This window comes from Malaclemys terrapin, chromosome 4, assembly GCF_027887155.1.
Source record: "Malaclemys terrapin pileata isolate rMalTer1 chromosome 4, rMalTer1.hap1, whole genome shotgun sequence".
Taxonomy (NCBI): Eukaryota; Metazoa; Chordata; order Testudines; family Emydidae; genus Malaclemys; species Malaclemys terrapin.
In genome coordinates, this window is record NC_071508.1 from 56,538,469 (window position 1) to 56,561,288 (window position 22,820).

The 22,820-nt window shown below is 36.9% G+C and overlaps 1 protein-coding gene across 7 annotated transcripts in view; it reads right to left on the bottom strand.

Annotated features, from left to right (window-relative positions):
* IRAG1 (inositol 1,4,5-triphosphate receptor associated 1) overlaps positions 1 to 22,820 on the bottom strand; it is a 129,958-nt gene that overhangs the window by 36,011 nt on the left and 71,127 nt on the right. For 4 of the 7 annotated variants that reach the window (XM_054027393.1, XM_054027396.1, XM_054027392.1 and 1 more), the window contains 8 exons: positions 18,312 to 18,412; positions 15,555 to 15,625; positions 12,583 to 12,756; positions 10,899 to 10,976; positions 10,194 to 10,243; positions 7,345 to 7,947; positions 3,662 to 3,740; positions 598 to 718 (listed from right to left, as the gene is read on the bottom strand). In XM_054027393.1, coding sequence (XP_053883368.1) covers positions 598 to 718; positions 3,662 to 3,740; positions 7,345 to 7,947; positions 10,194 to 10,243; positions 10,899 to 10,976; positions 12,583 to 12,756; positions 15,555 to 15,625; positions 18,312 to 18,412 — 1,277 coding nt within the window. The remainder of the gene's footprint in view (positions 1 to 597; positions 719 to 3,661; positions 3,741 to 7,344; positions 7,948 to 10,193; positions 10,244 to 10,898; positions 10,977 to 12,582; positions 12,757 to 15,554; positions 15,626 to 18,311; positions 18,413 to 22,820) is intronic. The other 3 variants (XM_054027395.1, XM_054027394.1, XM_054027398.1) reach the window with 3 other exon arrangements.

Consider the following 22,820-nt stretch of genomic DNA (forward strand, 5'->3'; position numbering starts at 1 on the left):
TTGTAGATCCCCTGGGATCGGTGGAATTTGCGGGCAGGTCCTCCATCTAAATCTGCAGAGTGGTAAACCCCATGCTGCCAAAGCAATGATCTCGGAGAAACTGGCAGAGGGGTTTCCTTGCAGAGTTTTCCTTCCCCAGTTTTTACCAGGGCAAGGAGCGATCTGGCCCAATCGTTTTTGTTTCATTTTTTTGATGGAGGAAATACAAATATTTCCAATACCTAAGTTTGCAGCAGCAGCATCCTGGAAAACTAGGAGTCGTCAGACCATGAACAATTTGGTAAGGAATAAACATGAGGTGCAAGCTACAAATATAAGACATTTACAGAACTATGAATTTCGAATTATTTTTAAAATGGGTTCTCTTTTTTGTCATTTTAAGTGTTTGAGAAACGCACATATTTTTATAAGACTCTGCAGAGTAAATGTTAAGATATAGCTTCAATCCCGCTTCCAAAAATCCTGATTCAGAAATCTCTCTACATATGGATTTTATATGAGAGCAGAATTACATAATGCTAGTTCAGTCGAATCAACCATTTCTTTGATAGCAGACTTCTAATGGATGCTGGACCGATATCCCTAGTTAGCTTTTACCTTCCTGGCAGAGATTTATGCACACGGAGTTTTCGTAGCAGTACATCAGGAATATTAGGCATGACATCAGAGCTATTCTTTGACTCCTCGTCTTCAGTGGCGCAAGGTATAGGTGAAGGCCCTGAGGACAATTTCATAAGACACAATTAAGTCACTGTAAGAAGTCATGTGTTAATACAGAAATCAGCCTCCCATAGACATTTGGGGAGGGTTTTTTAAAAATATTCCATGTCAGCGGAACTCTGCTGTTATTGAAGTCAGTGGAACTTTTACCATTGGCTTCAATGGGAGTAGAGTTAGGTGAAAAGCTGAGTGCTTTTAAAACACCACCCTTTGTCTCCACAGTCTGAAACGTGTACTTTATTTACCCATTGGAACACATGTCACAGAGCAACATGGAAATCTCTTGAGGAAAGGGAAGCTCATTTGTTCATTTGAATGGTAGCCCCACACAAGGTAGTACATCTGATCACACAAAAAATCATGATACAGGAGGTTAGTATAAGCATGTTGGTTCATCTATGTTATTGCCATCCACTTCCAAGGTGAAATCCTAGCTCATGTCAATGGGAGTTTTTCTGTTAACTTCATTCGGGCCAGGATATCATGCCTTGTCTCCACACTTCAAAAATGATGTTGAAAAATTGGAAAGGATTCAGAAAATAGCTACAAGAATCAATCAATGTCTGGAAAACCTGCTTTACTGCGAGAGAGATAAGAAGCTCAATCTAGTTTATCCAAGAAAAGTTTAAGGGTGACTTGATCACAGTCTATAAAGGTCTACATGGGGAACAGAAATTTGGTAATCTAGCAAACAGAAGCATAACAAGGTCCAATGTCTGGAAGCTTAAACTAGACAAATTCTGGCTAGAAATAAGATGTATATTTTTAAACATGAGAATTATTAACCTTTAGAACAACTTACCAGGAACATGATGGATTCTCCATTGCTTGAATTATTTAAATCAAGATTTGAGATCTTTGTAAAAGATAAGAGCTAGCTCAACTAGAAGTTACTTGCTTGAAGAAAGAATTACTGGATTAAATTCTGTGGTCTGCATTTTGCAGGAGGTTGGAATAAATGTTCATAATGGTAGTTCTGGCCTGAAAACTTATGAATTAATGATGTTAATAGGAATCTTTCCATTTATTTCAATGGTCTTTGGATCACACCCCAAATGATTATGAGTTAAGCTTCTCTCACCTTCACTCTCACACAGATTCATCGATTATAAGATCAGAAGGGACAACTGTGATCATCTAATCTGACCTTCTGCATAACAAAGGCCATAGAGCTTCCCTCAATTAATTCCTGTTCAAACTAGAGCAGATCTTTTTGAAAAAGATCTTTTATTTAAAATTGCCAGTGATGGAGAATCCACCACCCCTCTTGGTAAATTGTTCCAATGGTTAAAAATTTGCACCTTATTTCTAGTCTGAATTTCTGTAGTTTCAACTTCCAGCCATTGGATCTTGTTATACCTTTGTCTGCTAGACTGAAAAGCCCATTTCTGTTCCCCATGTAGGTACTTATAGATGGTGACCAAGTCACCCCTTAACCTTCTCTTGATAGCTGAACAGATTGGGCTCCTTGGATTCTGCCACTCTAAGGCATGTTGTCCAATCCTTTAATCATTCTCATGGCTCTTCTCTGAATCCTTTAATAGAATCATAGAACTGGAAGGGACCTCAAGAGGTCATCTAGTCCAGTCCCTTGCACTCGTGGCAGGACTAAGTATTATCTAGGCTGGGGTGGCCAACCCGAGCCTGAGAGGGAGCCAGAATTTACCAATGTACATTGCCAAAGAGCTACAGTAATAAGTCAGCAGCCCCCCCATCAGCTCCCGCCCTCCAGCCCCCAGCGCCTCCCGCCCGCTGGCAGCCCCACCAGTCAGCACCTCTCACCTGTCACAATCAGCTGTTTCACATGCGCAGGAGGCTCTGGTGGGAAGGGGGGAGGAGTGAGGGCATGGCAGGCATGGGGGATGGGTCAGGAGCCTTGGGGGAAGGGGTGGAGTGGGGACAGGACTTGGGGCAGAGCAGGGGGTGGGGCAGTGAGCACCACCCGCCACATTGGAAAGTTAGCATCTGTAGCTCCAGCCCTGGAGTCAGCGCCTATGCAAGGAGCCGCATATTAACCTCTGAAGAGCCGCATGTGGCTCCGGAGCCACAGGTTGGCCACCCCTGATCTAGGCCATCCCTCACAGGTGTTTGTCCAACCTGCTCTTAAAAATCCCCAATGATGGAGATTCCACAACCTCCCTAGGCAATTTATTTCAATGCTTAACACCCTGACAGTTAGGAAGTTTTTCCTAATGTCCAACCTAAACCTCCCTTGCGGCAATTTAAGCCCACTTCTTCTTGTCCTATCCTCAGAGGTTAAGAAGAACAATTCTTCTTCCTCCTCCTTGTAATAACCTTTTATGTACTTGAACACTATTATCTCCCCTCTCAGTCTTTCTAATTTTTCACCAGTGCCAAATACAGAGGCAATATAATCTCCCTTCCTTTACTCAATACATCCCTGTTTATATATCCTGGGATTGCATTATGGCCACAGAATCACACTGGTAGCTCACATTCAGCAAGTTATACACCATGACCTCAAAATCCTTTTCAGAGTCACTGCTTCCTAGAAAAGAGTTCCACATCCTGTAAATATAGCCTGCATTCTTTGTTCCTAGATGCATGACTTTACATTTGGCCATACTGAAATGCATATTGTTTGCTTGTGCCCAGTTTACAAAGCATTTTGGATTGGTCTGTATCAGTGACCTGTCCTCTTAATTATTTACACTACATTTGTGTCATTTGTAAACTTTGTCAGCAATTATTTTGTGTTTTCCTCCAGATCATTGATAAAAAAATTAAATAGCATAGGGCCACTAAATGATCCTTGAGAGACCCCATTAGAAATACACCAGTTAGATGATGCCCCATTTACTGTTACTGTACTGTCAGTACATTCTCAAAACATAACTAAACACCATTTCCTTTTACATTATTTGGATAAAAAGACTGCGTGAAATAAATAAGTATTCCTTCCAGCTTGATGATATTGCACCTCTTTCCTGTTCAGCTGCTTCACTGAGTTCAGGCAGTTTAAGTCCAACTAAGTTTTGATTTCGCATCAGAATATGCTCCTGTTGAGAAAAATGGAAATATTTCTAAACAGAATAATTAGATGTCTCAATTTAAATATCACAGCACTGTGAAAACTAAGGTCAACATTGTATTTCTGAAATACACGTATGTACATATTTATGAAGTATGCAGAAGGAATTAATTGTAGTCATATATTCAATGTATTACATTGTATGACTCAATAACTCAGGTATAAAACACTTCAACCAATTTTATTTAGTAAAGTCTCCAAACCAATGAATCTTCAATGTAGATTTATGGTTACCGCTGTACTTGCTCAATGCCTATAAGGATTTGCAAAAGGCATTTATTTCATTTCTCTCTACGCAAGTGGAAGAAAATAAAAAGTTCTAGATGTTGTTACTGCTACAATAATTCAATGTAAAACTGATCCCAAGAAGGAGAGAGGGAAAAATGCAGAAAAGGACATTGAAGTGACTGTCACTTAGCCCACTTGTCCACTAGGAATTCTTCACAAAACCCCTTTTATGTTATTACTGCAGGCTAGTGCTTCTCACTGTTATTGCAGTCTATGGTGCCACTATGCTCCCAAGCAGAGAGGGGATTAAATTTTGCAAAAAATGAATTTAGATAACATTCTTCTCTTAAGTGTACTTATAAGTCATAAACACTGTCCTTTGCTAAAAAAGGTTCCTTGTTAAACCTAAAGATTAATCTCTTAACTTGAATTTTGCCACATATCTAAGTGTTAATTTCCTGATTTCAGGTGCTGATTCTGTTGCATATAAAATTGATTTTACTGTATTTATTTTTAGGAATCTCTATGGCATTCATATGATTTGAGTGATTATTGAAAGAAATTAGTTTTCCAGTACACAATTTTACATCTTTAAGTATGTTAACAAGAAAAAGATGACTAATGGTCTGTCAGTTCTCAGTAATACTGTGGAGTTAAATAACCTACTTTAAAATCTGATGTTCTCTTTTATATCAGCGCTGTGTTAACCTCGCATATAAATGGCTGGAGGCTTGCAAGAAGATACCTTGGTTATGTCATTGTAATTAAGAATCAGTGAAGGGTGTCTTTCAGCTCTAATGAAAGATTTACTGCAATTTAATGCTTCTTTGCAATACATATGTATCAGTTTGCTAATGTTCGTGGCTGGATTATCTTTTAAATTTCATGCCTTTCTAACAATCACTTTAAAAAGCATGGTTTCAGAGTAGCAGCCGTGTTAGTCTGTATCCACAAAAAGAACAGGAGTACTTGTGGCACCTTAGAGACTAACAAATTTATTAGAGCATAAGCTTTCGTGGGCTACAGCCCACTTCTTCGGATGCATAGTTTTAAGAATGCTTGATAGAGATCTTGTAGGTGCTTGTCTCTGTCTGAGGGATTGGAGCAAATGCGGTTATATCTTAGAGCTTGGCTGTAGACAATGGATCGTGTGGTGTGTCCTGGATGGAAGCTGGAGGCATGTAGGTAAGTGTAGCGGTCAGTAGGTTTCCGGTATAGGGTGGTATTTATGTGACCATCGCTTATTAGTACAGTAGTGTCCAGGAAATGGACTGCTTGTGTGGATTGATCTAGGCTGAAGTTGATGGTGGGATGGAAATTATTGAAATCATGGTGGAATTCCTCAAGGGCTTCTTTTCCATGGGTCCAGATGATGAAGGTGTCATCAATGTAGCGCAAGTAGAGTAGGAGCATTAGGAGACGAGAGCTAAGGAAGCGTTGTTCTAAGTCAGCCATAAAAATGTTGGCATAGTGTGGGGCCATGCGGGTACCTTGATGCTAAGACACCTACAATTATCAAGCAGATTAATTTTTAGACTTAAAAGGCCAAATTCACCCTTTGTGTAGTTCCAGTGTAGTCAGAGTTACACCATTAAAGAATTTGGCATGGCAGCTCTTGCACTGTCCCCGTATGTAATTTGTCTGGGAGACTTTTGCACTAATGCACCAGGCACTTTGAGAGTTTATCTGAGAAAGTGCAATTTTTATTTTTTTTAATCTTCACTATATCTTGTAAACCAAGGTTTAGATCAAAGGCCAAAACACTTTAAAATTACTATTTTTTTAACAGAAAGACTCAAATGTGTTCAACAGAACTAAACAAAAGTGACCTTTTAAAAAAAGGGGTGTCTACAATAAGGACAAATAAGATACCATTGACTCCAGTGAGAAACATGTAGGGGTATACCAGGGCAGAGTCAGACTTTAACGAAGTACAGTAGCCGTGTATAAACTTTAGTTGAACCTTTAGATCCATATACAGTTCTCAGTCCACACACACCAAATTCTATTAACATATAAAGTCAGAGAATGTCTTGTTTTGAGGGAGAAATTCTGGAAGGAGCAGAAAAATATAGCATATAGAAGAAAAATAAGTGCATAAGCAGAAGTAACACTCTTAAAGAACTTTTTTTTTAACGTAAGGTTTGTTGACATATCCTCAGGAAGGACAGCTTTTCACATCTAAATCTCTCTTTAGAGATTAAAATAGATTATTTCACTCCCAAGTATTACTTAAAATGACAAGACAGTTAATCAACTTCTTCCTGTTTACATGTAATGCACTATATCTAAAACTGAAATACTACTGTACTGTGTGTTGTGTTCATCTTTATATTAAAATAGAGGGAAACAACTAATGTTTCCCATACAGCCATCTGATAATTTTTTCCCCATAAGACGGTTTCTGGGAACCAAGAAATGTGTATGTAACAGCAGCATGTGTGTTGTGAAGAGATTGTAGTTTTCATGGCACTGAGAACAAGAATACACTAGTGGAAAAGATTTTTAAAGCTACTTATTCAATAAATAGGAATGGAAAAATAAAAACATAATACTATGTTAACTTTGCTGTAATTCTTTCCATCTCTTAAGCATAAGCTTTCTTGTAATTATAAAAATGGTAATAAAATAAGAAAATGTGACTGTTTCATAGAGAACACACCAAGCCTAAAATGTAACAAAATGCTGCTTTTTTGTAGTTTGATTTTCTGGTCCAAATGATAAACATTTTGTTCAGTGCATTGAAGCCACTTTTTCAGTAGAACTGTTTAGGAGTACCACTAACAGTATTCTCAGTAAGGGCTTGCTCCAAAGACCACTGAAGTAAAGGAGACTTTTCATTGACTTCAGATGGACTTCAGCTTAGGGCTCAGTTTTCTAAACCTAACAGCTAAAGTTTTAGCTACGCATGTTCCATTAGTACTGAACTGTGTTTCGCATCCAATGCCTTTTGTAACCAGTCAAGAACACAAATCTCAGAGTGCTCAGAGCCCAGAATAATAACTGCATATTTTTAAATAAGTTTTTACTATGTAAGACCTAGAAAACGCACAGTTAGATGAATAATAATAGAATTGAAAGAGTCTAATCTGCATGGTCTCTTATGAGAAACAGAAAAAATGAAAAAAAATCTGTTTTCTTATATTTCACTATCCAATCTCCTCAATTCTATCTCTAAAAGGTACAAAATTATTTTTTGCCGAGTCTATTATAGTGTAGCACTTTAATAAGTATTAATTATATAGTTTTGTGATGTACAAACACAGTAGGTCACACATAGGATATTGCAACATTATGTAACTTAGTGTAACACTACATAATACTATTTATGTCCAGAAACTCACCTCTCTGAGCTTTGTCAATTTCTGCATTCGAACTGGTTGAACTTGTATTTGGAGATCTTTGAACGTTAATGTTTTAGTCAACTGATTACTGGATTTATTACTAATGGCAAAGATTTTATCTTCTTCAGGTGGTAATTTAAAAGGTGCCTTTTCTTGATGTCCAGATTCTATGCTATCCCACGATACAGCTCGTAATAGAGGAGGGCGTGTTCCAGATGCTTTAAGTTCTGTTTTACACGTAACTTTAGGGTCCATCAGTTCTGGTACTGAACTTTTTAATTTTGGGTCCATAGTACCTATGCCTGGTCCTTGTCGATACATTCTTAAAGGAAAGTCATTTTCTTTTGATTTCTTAGGTAATGGTTTTCCATGTTCATTTTCACAGCTGTTTGTGCTTGTGTTAAGAGAAGTTTTGCCAGGATCACTGCCCGAAGGGGAGGATTTGGGTAAATTATCCATATGTGTAAGTGGATCAAAGTTTTCTTTTTGTGCAGAGAGTTTCTCTTTGGAGTTTTCAAAACTAGTGAAACGAGGAACCAACCTTCCCTGAGAAACCTTCCTCTGATCATTCTGCTTTCGATCGGTTAAACCTTTTGTGACATTCTGAAAGAAAAGGACATGTATAAAAAATATGGAAATACTGTGTGTGTGTGTGTGGGGGGGGACCTTGATTGCATTGTAAAGGAACACTTCTGCTTTCACTGCCATTTGCTTATAAATGCTTCATTGTAGAGGAGGGAGTAGGGGAGATTTTGAAAGACCCAGAAAGCAGGTAGGTGCTTGGAGGCACGTTGATGATCAATGGGAGATGGGTGCCTCTCATTTGTGCCTTTGAAAAAAAAAAAATCACACCCCCACTTCCAGGGTCCAATGCAGCTAGGCAAAATTACATCAGGCAAAACTCCCTATTGACTTCAGTGTAAGATTTTCCTGAGTAAGGGCTGCAGGATGAGGTCCATAAATGTGTCAAACAAGTAACTTACACTGAAGAGAAGAAATATTATTGGCATGTCAAACTATCTGGTTTACAATGAATGATATTTTCACAAGAAATTTGTTGGAGCTCTTTGTAAGGAGAGCCTAAACAAGTTTAACCAGTTAAACCATGTCTGGTTTAATAGCACGCTTTAAGGGGCAGACTTCTTTATGTGTTTGAAAAGTACCTATGACACACACACAAAATAAGGAAACAGAGTGAGCGGAGTGGGGTATTTAATTGTGAAGGTCCACTTCCCCATTCACTGCCATTTGCTTCTTTGAAATGACATATTATTGTTATTACATTTTTAATTGATTACCATCATCATTTTTATTACTATTATTTTATCTGAGGATATCAAAGTGCTTATATGCATTTACCCCTACATCTCGCAGCATGATAACTTTCCATTATTCCCCCCCCAATATATGAGCCTTCATATTTCCAAAGTTAAATCACATTATCTCATTTTCTCCCCGTGTTTCTAATCTCTGTTATTTCTCTGTTTACTGATAATTGTAACTCCGCCTAATTTAATATTATTGGAAAATTTCTTTAACATGGTGTTTACTCTTGCCTTCTGATTGCAAAAGGCTAGACTGGGCCTTTGCCCAATGCTCTAGTTTATGCATGAGAAGAAACTGTCACAGTAAACACAGATTCTTCCTTACTCACCTATTGTTCACAGGAAGAAATGATTTGCACCCTCCTTTACTAGGTGCACATTACTTCCCCACCCCTCCCAGAATCTGCCAGCTCTGCTGTGGCCTGTGTATTGGGGGTCAGAACCAGGGATCTGCCTATTCCTTACTCACATGCCTGTAGGAGAGAAGGGATGGAGGAAGTATGGGGCATGCACCCCATCCTCTCTCTACTGTGGTAAGGAGCACTAATGCTGAGATGCAGGGAACACGAATGCAGATGTGCAGGGTCATGTGTATGTGCGGAGGTGGGAATCTTATTTCCTTTTATTCCTTGCATGGCTGCAGTAGGTTGGGTTACAATATGGTTCTAAATGTTAACTATGACCCTGATTCTGCAACACTCAAGTCACATATATTCTAATTTTTCCTCACATAAGTAGCTCAGTTAAAATCAATGGAACTACTCATGTGTATAAACAGGAACATAAATGTTCACACGATTAGATCCTAAGGCTGGAAGCAATTTTTCCCTCCAGTACTGCAGTAGACCCCTCCTGGCCTCTCAATTCAGTGCTGTATCTCATTTCACTTTGATTACAATCTTTCAAAGCCACACAACAGTATTCTTATCTGAGCCAACCTGAGTTTAATTTCAAGGGTAAGAGTTTGTAAGACACTGTATCAAATGCTTACTTCTGCTGCTTGCCCTTCATCCTCTTTTATAATTTTGCTATTCTAGCAAAAAAATAAGTCATTTGTCTTGCAAGACTTTTTTTTTTTTTTTTTTTTGACAGACACACGACACCTATTGCATTTAATTCTGCTGTCTGCTAGATGTTCAGGGATGATATTTTAATCTCTTAATATTTGTTGCATTACTTTACTTGAAGAAGAAATTAGATTTATGGACTGGTAACTGACAAGATTATGCCTCTGTCCTTTTTTCTAAATCAGGAACACATTAGATCTTTTCTAAACTTCCAGTGGCTCTCCATGATGTTTCAGAGAACTGTCATTATGCTGTGTGTAACTGGCTTTCAAAGTCAGCTCATTAAGCTTACCATAACCTAAATAAAAGATGTATCTTTAGCCCTAACTTTTGCTACTTTTGGTATAGAGACTGCTACTAAAAGCATCACATTATTCTTAGAGAGTAATAGGACAGTGTAAAGTGGTATTATTGTAATTACAGTATACCACAGCCAGCACCTGTAACTCAGTCTTACCTGCAGTGGAGACACTGACCCAACACCCGTGGCTGTACATACATCAGACCCTAGAATAGTAAAAAATATATGATCAGAGAATCTCCCAATCTTTTATTTTTTGTTTATTATATTTCAACAACATCCAGACCCACCCACCCCCAAGATAATTGAGGTGGAGAGTTTCAAGGCACAACACTGAAAATTTCCCACTTAGATATTAGAATTCATAAAGTTGTATCTTAAAGTGGAAATAAATAAAACAATAATAATAATAATAATAGACAAATGCCCATTCTACTGCAATAGGAATAGAACATTAATTATTATAGCAAAGCTTCACAGTTGAGAAGGACAATAAAATACAGGACATATAACCTAGGAATAAGCACAAAATAACTGTCTTAATATATCTGTTCCATCTTGTATTTAGCTGTGACACTCCGAGTAAGTTTCCCACACCTGAAGAAAAGCTCTGGCTGAACTTGAAAGCTGGCCTCTCCACCCACTTTGTCTCTCTAGTATCCTGGGATTGACACGGCTACAACAACACTGCATACTTACTAATGTATTGTGGGTATTCACAAACATCATCATTTTCAAGGAGAGAGACTTGTGAATTTATGAATCCTGGCTACTTTTCAATGGATGGAAGTGTAGCCTAATGTGCATTTCCCCCGGGCTTTGTAAAATAGTTTAAATTTGAACATCTACAGATAACTTTACCTGTTGGGACTGGAAGAGTGAGAGAGTTGCTCTGAGATGGTACAGGTGAAACTCTTGGACTAAGTGTAGGGGAAACAGCTTCATTAAAACAGAAAAAAAAAAAAAAGCATTAGGTAATTTTTTTTTAAACTTAGCTTGTGGTTTCCAAGCTTCCTGCTCAGATTAAAACACCCCAACAGACAGTGGTAGCATAGTCATCTGATGGTAATGTTCATGGCCAGAGCATTTCCAAATCTCAACAAATTATTTCAGATTCCTAAAAACGTTTTGGGGAAATGGAAACTACACCTCCACCTCGATATAACGCTGTCCTCGGGAGCCAAAAAATCTTACTGTGTTATAGGTGAAACCGCGTTATATTGAACTTGCTTTGATCCACTGGAGTGCACAGCCACGCCCCCCCCGGAGCGCTGCTTTACCGTGTTATAGCAGAATTCGTGTTATATCAGGTCACGTTATATTGAGGTAGCAGTGTAGTTTCTAAAAATATAAACAAATTGTATTGAGAAACAAATATGTTACTTCCTGAATGGGCTAAATATGATCCTCTGATGCTGCATTTTGGCTGCATTTGTGGATCATCTGTAGGGGCTGTCTGCACTGCAACACAGGGAAATGGATGTACAGGAGTGAGGACTTGGGAATTTGTACACAGTGTGAATTGAAAAGGGCCAGAACCCACAATGGAAGCAAGCAGCAAGCTGATTCTGCGACTCCTAGTTATATCTTGCAATAGTTTGTGGATCATAGACTGGTTGGGTTTGAAGGCTCCTGGAGAACATTTTGTGACAAAATATTTGACCTTAGTCCTATTGTGCTACCGCATATTTTTCTAAGACCAATACCCTTACATGTGCCCACCTGTTTGCAGCATCAGACCGATACGAAAAAACAGTTAAAATAATGACAACAATAATGGGTTCTGGCTTCAATGACCCCTTCCCCCAAAAGACAAGCAATTCCAAAAAAAATGATGGTAAAATGGGTATCAGGAATATTATCTTACATATATAATAAACCCACAAAGTAAACTAGTGAAAAAAATCATACTGAGCTTACAGTTGGTCAGAAAACAAAAATGTTGCCTACGGGAATTTTGAATGAAAAAAAAAAAATCTTGTTTTTTCCAGAAAGTTTCAAACAATCCTAAACAAAATGTTTGGTTTCAAATTGACATTTCTAAATGAAATGACAATTTTCACTTTGTTTCCTTTAAAGTGTCATTTTGTTTCAGTTTTTCAAAAAATTTTAAGTTGGAAAAAAAGTGTCATTTCAAATTGACATTCCAGCATAAAATGTCATTATGTTCATTTTTTAAACCAAAAAATGAAATAAAACAACTTTTTAAGTCAACATAATTTTAATTTAGTTTAGAACTATGGATTGAAAAACAAAATTTTTATTTATATATTTCCTGTGGGGAAAAAAATCAAATCAAAATTGACATCTTCCCATGTAGAATTTTGTATGTTGAGTGGGAAAACTCTCTGCACAAAAAATGTGTGCCAGCTCTAGATTAGCTGACTAGAAAGGCCTTATACTCAGTTTTGAAGACAGAGAGAAATATCCTCAGGAACATTAATAACAACAAACTATGTGCATGGATCATGTTGAACATGTGCCTTATACATTTGCAAACTTCTGGATTTCTAAGTTGTATGTTATTTTCACATCTTGCACCTACCTGTGGGAGATTCTGGAAGACTGCTTCTTGATTTTCTGCCTCTGCGCATTAGGAACTTCTCACTCACTCTCTTTGCTTCTTCTAGTAATTCAAGATTCTTCTTTTTATCTTCATCTGAGATTTTGACATCTGGCAGTTGGCCATTTACCAGATCAATCACCTGACCTGTATTGTCTCAGTAGCAAAGCATGTGACTTAGATCTGTATAGTATAACCCTGTCTCTAGATAATTTGTTGCATATTTTTAAAAAATCATGTGCACGTGTCATATGGTTTAAAATATACCTATAATTGAGCTATCAACTCATATTCACTAACCAATCACATTTAACTTCACTTTCCAGTGGTGGAGTGCCCCCAGATTCAGGGACCAATCCTAAAAGATACTGATGATCTCCTGCGAAACGAAATCACTGGAGGTGAAGGTGCTCATCACCACCTTAAACAGCTGCCTTAACATAAAATTTGGTTTTCTATATACCATCCACCCTTTTATTTATTTCTAAGATTTATTTTCCTTATTTATAAAAATGAGCATGGCACTATCCCTATGTCAGCTAGTACTGTCAGCATTTCTGTTACAAACTATTTTTTGTGAAAGTTTCTGCCTGTAAAATTTTTCAAGCACAAAGTCCCACAAACATCCTTGGCAAAGGAAGTGCATACTTAACTTAAGCACATGAGTAGCTCTATTGGCAGGTTTGCAGATTGGGGCCCAGAGTTTTGCATGTGCAAATATATGACCATCTGTAACTGTGATTGTAATTCCAGAAGCTGGTTTTGAAAATTTGATCAATAGGGTCTACAATTGTTCTTCTTCTATTTAAAATCTCGCTTTTCCCGTAGCTTCATACTAAATTTTCAAAACCACTTGGTAACTTAGAAACCTAAGTCCCATTTTCAAAAGTGATTTAAGGCATCTAGGAGCCTAAGTCACTTTTGGAACTAAGTGGTAAGTCACTTAGGTGCTTTTGAACATTTTACCCTAAGAGTCTTGTCAAAAATCCACATCAGTGGGCCTGATCCAAAGCCCATTATGGTAAGTGAAAAGACTCCCATTGACTTCAAGTGCTATGGATCAGGTCCTCAGTTATCTTTTAAAAAGAGTCTAAGGGAACTGACTTCTCACCAAACAATTCTCAGTTTCTTAGTTCAGCATTCTCATTTTCTCACCAAACAATGACATCTCACAGTGCATGCATGACTTGGGTGCCGCTGTTGATCTAGCTAGCATGTAGGTCTAAATATGGTACAGGGTTTTCCAGTCCACTTAGATCTCTAGGCATTTTAAAGTTTAATTTCAGTAGTGCCATAGTTTGCTTGTTTTCTCACATACTTGATTATGTCTGACTTCACATGTCTTGAGCCATCACATACCATATACCATGCTATTTTAAAAACAGCTCCAAATATAGTTTTAGAAAAACAAATCTGCCTAAATAAATTGCTAGGATTTTTATTAATGAAATCATATACTCATCATTTTAATATAATCTATAAAATAAAATGAAAACATCAAACCAGAATCTTGACTATTAAAGTATAATAAGAAATGAAACATTTCTAATGTATTTCAATATCTAAACTTAATTTTACATGAACCATTTTTCCTGTTGTGTAATTGGGTCTAGACTTCTGAAGTTTGTTTTTCTTTCCTTCCTTCTTTAGGTAGTAGCTCATGTCTGTTTATTCCTTTATCTTTTCATACTTTAGTGCAATCATGCCTATAATTCCGTACATTTTGTACTGGCAAAGGAAGGATGCTGTAACTAAAGATGGGACTGCAGTAACAATCCAGATACAGACACACATTGGATGAAATCCTGGTTCTATTGAAGTCAATGGGAGTTTTGCCACTAACTTCAGTAGGGTCAGCATTTCATCTCCAAACTTTGGGAAGTTTTCCAAATGCATATATGTATAATAATGGTCAGATTATATCACCTTTATTCCTACTGAGTAATACATTATTCCATAAGTAGCCACACTGAAGTCAATGATACTCTTCATGGAGTAAGATACTCATTGCGAGGAAGGGCATCAAAATCTTCCCCTAAAGAACGTGCTAATTTTCATTAAATGTTTAAGTAGCTGATACCTTAATTGACCTGAATATTTTGACAGATACCAGATCATGAAGGTTTTTTTCTTTTAATTTGATATCTGATTCTGCACAAGGAATGAAAAAAATAGAACCACTGTACAATAATTTTCACAAAACAGGAGTTTCTAAGAAGACATATCTCCAACCTTATAAAAAAAGGAGTAAGCTCTATTTTATTTTATTACTGTATTTTGAGGTGCTAGAAGATATGTAAAGTATCAGGGGGTAGCCGTGTTAGTCTGTATCTACAAAAACAACAAAGAGTCTGGTGGCACCTTAAAGACTAACAGATTTATTTGGGCATAAGCTTTCGTGAGTAAAAACCTCACTTCTTCGGATGCATCCGAAGAAGTGAGGTTTTTACTCACGAAAGCTTATGCCCAAATAAATCTGTTAGTCTTTAAGGTGCCACCAGACTCTTTGTTGTTTTTAGAAGATATGTATTTCCCTAGCTCTGCTCATGTGTGTATTCTGTGTATTATTCAGCACTTGTAAACTCAGGGTGACAAGTATTTTCTGTGCATACATTATACTCAGTTTTCAGAGTGGTAGCCGTGTTAGTCTGTATCAGCAAAAACAATGGGGAGCCCTTGTGGCACTTTAGAGACTAACACATTTATTTGGGCATAAGCTTTTGTGGGCTAAAACCCACTTCATCAGTGTGTACAGAAGAGGGCATTATACAGTCATTCTAATTTCTGTGGGCCAGATTATCCACTGATGTATATTGGTGTGCTTCCACTGAGGTCAATAGACTATGCTATTCCAGTGGAGATCTATTTAAATCTTATTTGCACATGTCAAATTTTATTTTTGGGAAAAAACATGAACATTAATTAACACTATTATTATCAGAACTATTTCTTACCAACTGAAGTCAGTGAACTAACAGAAGTCCTAGTGTGTCGGTTAGAATGTCTCAGATGAGGACTATGAGGTCTAGGGAAAAAAACAAAACAAAACATAGCAGTAAGCAACAAGGAAGAAATTAAAATAATGCTTTTATCATATATATTCATTGACACACCAAAGTTTCTACAAAAATAACATATTTTCTAATTTACTGGTATGCCTTTTGGAAAAACACAATATAAAAATAACTAACTCTCCCTCTCCCCCAAAATCACAATTTGATATCCAATTAACTATTGTCTGAGAATGAAAAGAAAAGAAAAGAAAAGAAAGAGTATGCTCAAGTTGATAAAGGTTTGTATTAGTTTCTCCATAAAAGTGAATTATGCAAATTTTATGTTTTAGACATTTTAAGTTTTCCAAAATCTGGGAGAAGACAGACAAATATCCTTTTTTCAAAGTTCTGAATTTGCTTTATTGAAAGGTGTTTACATAGCTGGCTGTTTTCACTAAAGCACCATCCAATTAAAAATGAATGAAAAGATTCCCTTTGACTTCAATGGGAGTTGGGTTAGACCCTAAAAAAAGAAAAAGAAAAAGAAAAAAAAAAAGCTTGTTTTGCTGAGATTCCTCTGATACAAGGGAGAAATCAAGGAAGCAGTGTATTGCAAAAATCACTCTCAACTGGTGGAAGTTTTGACTTTTACTGATAACCTTGAATTTAATAAATGTATCTACTATTTTTCAACAAAAGCTGCACCTTTTAAGTTCAGTGTCATGATCTAAGACTGATGTAAATGTGGTTCATGGCAAGAAATACTTTCCAATGTGTGTAAACTGATAATTTGTTACGATTATTTGTTTTCTCTGAGATAAAAAAATTCAATTATTTTAAACAGATATTAAACTACATCAGGATGAAGAACTGGGTAGCTCAAAGGACTGATAATAATGGTCCTGATTCAGCAAAGATGTAAACACATACTTAACTTTAATCATATTGCTAATCCTATCCCTGTTCAACAAAGTATTTAAGCATGTGCTTAACTTTAAGATAGTACTTACACATTGAGGTCAATGGGATGTAAGTGCTTTGCTGAATAGTGACGGTATTATTAATGTGTTTAAAGTTTAGCATGAACAAGTGTTGAACTGGGGCCAGAATCTGGAATTTCTCTCTTCCATTTCATTAATTCAAAGAGCTGTTACATAGAGCTATTACCATTTGTTAACTGTTTGATGGCTATTTTAAAATGAACGTGGTCTCACTCAGGTTACCAGCCAACTCAAATTCTTTAAAAGAAAACTCAAATGGTTTTGCCAGTATTCTGAAGATTTCCCACTCTTTGGGAATAAGAGCATTTCCTTTATTGCCAAAACAAGTTTACTAAATAACGGCTTGCACTGGGGAATCTACAATGATACAAGCTTTCCCACAATGCATGTGGTAATGAAATGATACAGAATAGTAGTTATTGATGTTGACAGTTATAATGGTGTAAGTTTTAATAATTTATTCAATACTGAAGATACTGTACACAGACTGGAAATAAGAGTGCATCTAACAGGATGTGTCATCAACTACATATGCCAAGAGAAATCATAAGCATTTTCAGCAATGCATGAAAACATAAAATGCAAAATATAAGATTAAATTAAATAAAGTATTTGCAAAGGCTGTTAGTACAAGTTGCAAAGCATTTTTAGTTTACTTGATTTCCTTTGGAAATTACCTTCCATTACAGTTAAGTCGTGTTACTCTATTGTTCTTACATACTATAAATAAAACTTCTGCTTAAATTGGTACTTCCTTCTTTTAGTTAATTTATTGGTTTTGAATTCTTTACTAATTTAAGCTTCAGATAAATTGAATGTTCTTGATTTTTCTAAGTACAAAATATTGTGTCGATACATAGTTCTTGCAAAGTAGGTTACAGATTCTATTTAATATGAATGACTGCTAATATATATAAACTTTTCTGCATGGTACTAGGATATAATAGTAGCAGGCATAATTTAAAACAGCATTCTAATTAGTTGGGTAACAAAAAAGGAGTGGAATAATCAGATTCAAACTATGCATTCTGTACACATTTATTAAGCTACATGAGTATAAGCTAACGAAGAAGGAACAATATATATTAAGGATTTTAACAAAAAAAACATATTTCCATTTTGGGCCAAATTCTCCACACCTTACATACACCAATATTCACTTGTGTGAGTAAAATCAGCAGGATTTGACCTCATAACTACAATTAATGGACTAGAATGTGGGATTTAGCCATTGAACTGACTAGGGGGTATACTGCCCTATGAGGAGCTCAGGGAAGAATTGTGCCTTCCCCCTTCCCAAGCTGCCCAACTTGTGCTCCACTGGTGGTCACTGATGCAGGGTCAAAGGGCTTGGGGTACTGTGCATGGAGTAAAGTGTGTGGAAGGAATAGTCTTTGCACATTTGTTACAGGTTCCTCCATGCACTGCACAAGGGCAGAGGGTTCCAGGACACTCCATCACATGCTAAACGGACAGAGGCAGCAACCTTTACTCACAAGGTTACATTGGAGTTACTCACATGAGGAAGGCCTGCTTCCATGAATAATAGTTGTTAAACTGGGTCCAAATTATGTGAAAAATCTATTTTCATAGTTGTTTTAATCTCATGTTTGCTCAAAACTTAAATTATGTTAATCTGGAAGATTAGCAAATTTATGTAAACTTCGTGCATGCATTTTGCAGTCCTTATTCATGTCACATGTATTATATGTAGTACCTGTTAACCAGATTTTTATCAATTTCTACATCTGGCGTTACAGCATTCTCTGGAAGAACAATAGAAGGTGTACTGCATGTTGTCCCTTCAATAGTAGCATCCTGAATGGTTTGTGACAAATAAAAATGTAGTTAAACAAAAATTTAAAACACTGAAAACTGATGCTGTATATGGAATATAAAATGTATTTCTCTGTCAATTTACCAGGAGAAAAGATGAACATGGTTCAAGAATATACGAGTTTAATCTTCTTCAAACACAACAGATAATGAAACCAATCCTTAACTCCAACTATTGAGGAGAAATGATGACTAGCCATTGACATGCAATTTTTCACATAGGGCCTGATGTTAGCAGTCCTTGCACAAAATAAAAATCAGTAAAATGTTGGCTTTTACAAGGATTCTCAGGATCAGTCCCACAGAGGTGCTGAGGCACATTTTGAGTAATCTGTGTCTTCCCCTTGAAGCTCAAGCATAAATCCCATTGAAGTTAATGAGAATGGCATGTAAGAAAAGGAGAAGAATGGATCCTTTACAATGGTGGGTTAAATTTGGTGCAAAACTCCAATTAGCAGCAACAGTTTGTTTCAGCATACAGAAACTATTATTTTCATGTTGTTTTATTGCTTGTTTTCTATTTCCCTGTCTCACATCAACATGAATTAGCAGTGCTTATTGTAACCAAATATAGTGGGACTTTTCAGATTTTACAACAGCCATATATTTTAATAAATACAATATGTCATTTTTAAAAGTTTACATGGCAGTCTGTGTCAGTTTGCAGTGTTGTTGTAGTGGTATGGGTTCCAGGATATTAGAAAGAGAAGGTGGATCCGTTTTGTTGTTGTTGTTTTTTTACTGGAAACAAGCTTTTGAGCTTCATAGAACTCTTCTTCAGGTCTGGGAAAGATACACATGGATCTTGAAAGCTATGTTGTGGGGGTCACCATAGCAGTGGAGATATGTTTTGCATTTGTTATGGAGAGGTCTGATGCTGTTTGAATTCCTATTTCTGGTCTGTGGGGAACTTGTTCCGATAAAGAGCTTGGCAAGGTTGGGGGTTGTTTGAAGGCCAGAAAAGGGGGTTCAGGAAAAAATTATTTCATAGAGTATGAGTTGTAACTGTTTAATGATAACCCATATGGGTTCCAGTGTGGGGTGATAAGGATGTGTAGGAGGCGGGTAGTTTCTATATTGAAGCAGGTTCTCTTGGAGTATTTGGGCAGCCCATTCCATGATGTGATCTACTTCTCTGGTGAACAGGAGTACTTGTGGCACCTTAGAGACTAACAAATTTATTAGAGCATAAGCTTTCGTGCCACAAGTACTCCTGTTCTTCTTTTTGCGGATACAGACTAACACGGCTGTTACTCTGATACTTCTCTGGTGGAGTGTCTTTGTTTTATGAAGGCGGTTTTAAACGTGTTACGGTGTGTATCCTGGACTTTCTCCTCAGAGCATATTCTGTGGTATCTGAATGCCAGGCTGTAGATAGATTTCTTGGTATGTTTGGGGTGGTTACTGGATCTGTGAAGGTAAGGGTGCTGATCCATGGGTTTCTTGTATATAGTTGTCTGTAGGATTCCATTATTGAAGCTGATCATGTCCAGGAAGTTGATGCTGGTGTGGGAGTATTCTAAAGAGAGTCTGATGGATGGGTAGTTATTGCTGAAGGCCAAGCTCATTATCAGAAGCAAGCTCCCCACAGGCCAGGACACACCAACTCAAAGTGGCACCAGGCCCTGACATAACAAGAGATGCAAAACCTGCAGCCATATCTCCACTGCTACGATGATCAAAACCTCCCACAACAGATCCCTGGATCCTATATATGGCTTCCGCTACATGTGGTGTATCTCCTCCAGTGCACTCTATGCCCCAGTAACAACTATGGGTGACACCAGATAATCACTATGCTCTTGAATTAACTCACATAGAAAAATGATAAGAGACAAAATGACATATTCCCCAGGTGTGAACACTTTTCACAAATATCTGATCTCTCAGTTCTCATTCTCATCGGACCCCTGCACAATATCTCCTTCAAAAGACAAGCTTTGGAGCTTAAATTCATAATTTTGCTAGACACTGAAAATCATGGTCTTAATAAACACACTGGATTTATATATTATTATAATAATAATCTGTAACCACTAACCCTATAACTGCAGAGCTGTTTACAGACCACTTCAACTTGAATGATCTTTTAGAATGTGTTAACTAACCACGTATACTAAACAATCTGTTTCACCTTGTATTTAGCTGTGACACTCTGAGTAACCTTCCCAGACTGGAAGAACAGCTCTCTGTGGCTGAAAAGCTTTTCTCTTTCATCAACAGAAATTGGCCCAACAAAAGACATTACCTCACCCACCTTGTCTCTCTAGTAGGTGTCAGTGTTGAAGGTCAAATTTTTAAAGCCTTGTACAATGTGACAGATGTGCACTCACTGAATGTGTATAGTAATCACAACATCCTGCATTTGGGTGTGTAAACTAGCCTTTGTTCATGCAAATCAGGCAATTATACAGCCTCCATTTCTAAATGTACTCTGAACTGCACCTGCAAAAGTGGGTGCACAACCAATCACTTGCAGAAAACAGGTGAGCACTCATTTTTATGAGGGTGCAAAATGAGATGCTCGTTTGTGGCTGCATGAAAATTTTGCCCTAGGGGAAAAAAATCCTTCTTTCAAATCAGCACAGAAATATTTCTGAGACACAGATTTCATACTAAAGTATTTTATAAGGAACTGCCAATAAGTAGAGGTGGTGGCTGCAGTTTTGAAGAAAGTTAGTTAAGGTTATCCATAACTAACAAATAGGAAATCTGTTGATGTTTTATATGGATTTTGGAGGAAAATGAAAAATATATTATAAAGCTTTCTTCTTCTCCACAAAAAAAAAAACCAAATTCCTCCACATTCCAGTTAATTCTGTAAAAAAAAAAAAAAGGGTTAGGATAGCAATGTGTGTGTGTGTGTGTGTGTGTGTGTGTGTGTGTTTAAACATGAACCTACTAAATTAGTACAGTTAATTTTTTGTTTGATTAAAAAAATTGCATGGGTCTTATATATCAATACCAGAACTGAATCCAGCTGTCCCAACTTGCTGCTTCATGCCCTTTATCAGTTCTTTAACATGTACATAATGACAGCAGTTTCTATGGAATATCTTTTTAAACAAATGAAACAGCACAGTATCTGTCTGCACTGGACATATGTATCTGCTGGATAACATGTACCTGTTATGTGAATTAACAATGTTCATAAGTAAGCTTGAAGGCTGATACACTATTATGATATATAGAGAAAATTCACAAGTCTCTTGGTGCAATATAATTTCCATCTGTTGTCTGCAGATTAAAGAAGACAACATTGCACTGATTTGCATTGTGAAGTTTTCTGCAAAGTCCAAAGGGCCAGATACGCCATTTTTAGAAATGATACTTTAGATGCTAGAACTAGGGGTGTCAACCCCCCCCAGTTTACTTAATATCCTATTCCAGCCCCATAATAGATTCAGATCCCACAGAAAGCTTTCATTTTCATACAAATGAATTTTTTTTTTAGAAAATGGGTTTTGATTCTGATGTCCAATGGTTATATTTTAAGGACCCAATTTCCAAAGAAGTTAATCATGCGACTGCACAACTAATATACATGCAAATTGGATAACTGAACTTGCAAATAGCCATAGAAAACAATGGCAGAAATAATAGTGGTCTTAGCAGTGCCCTTCATAAGTTTTTTTACAATTAGAAATGCAGAATACAGCATTAGTTTTATTAAAGAAGGATTACATTCTGTCACCTTTAAGTCATGTTGAATACTACCTTCACAAGTATTTTTTATTGATTTCAACACTTTGTTCCACAAGTCTCTTTCAATTAACTTCAATAGGGGTAATTCCAGTTTCCCCCACCCCAAAAAATGAGTAAATGTGTCATTATCTTTATTATATAAAGGTCATATTTACCCTCAATCTTTGTGTAAAATTCCCATTGTTATCTGTTGGAGATCTATTGTGAATCAAGCTAATGCATGATCTTAACACTGTAGCTTTGGTCCAAGGTCAATAATTAAAAATCTAATTGAGTCATCCTGGTACTATGATTTTGACACTTCTTTCTAGAAAAATATGGTAAGAACTGTTAGAGGAACCTATACCCACAACTTTTAGCAACTGTAAATTTCTATTGTCTCTGCCCATGACCTATACTGGAGAGCTGGGAGTAATGCCAAAAGTTGAGAAGTGGATTCTGGAGTTTTGGAGGCCATTTCCTGTGTATGATCTACTGATGATGATATTACTAGAAAAAGTGCAAAGAATATATTTGGAATTAAGACCTGTGGATTTCCCATACATAGTCAAAAAGATTATGTCCTTTACCCATACATTAGCTTGTCAGCCAAACATCATCTATATACTGTTAGATGGTTATGTATTTCTGAAGTTCTTTTTTCTTGATAGAGGACAATTGAAAGACTTATTCTGTTCAATATTAA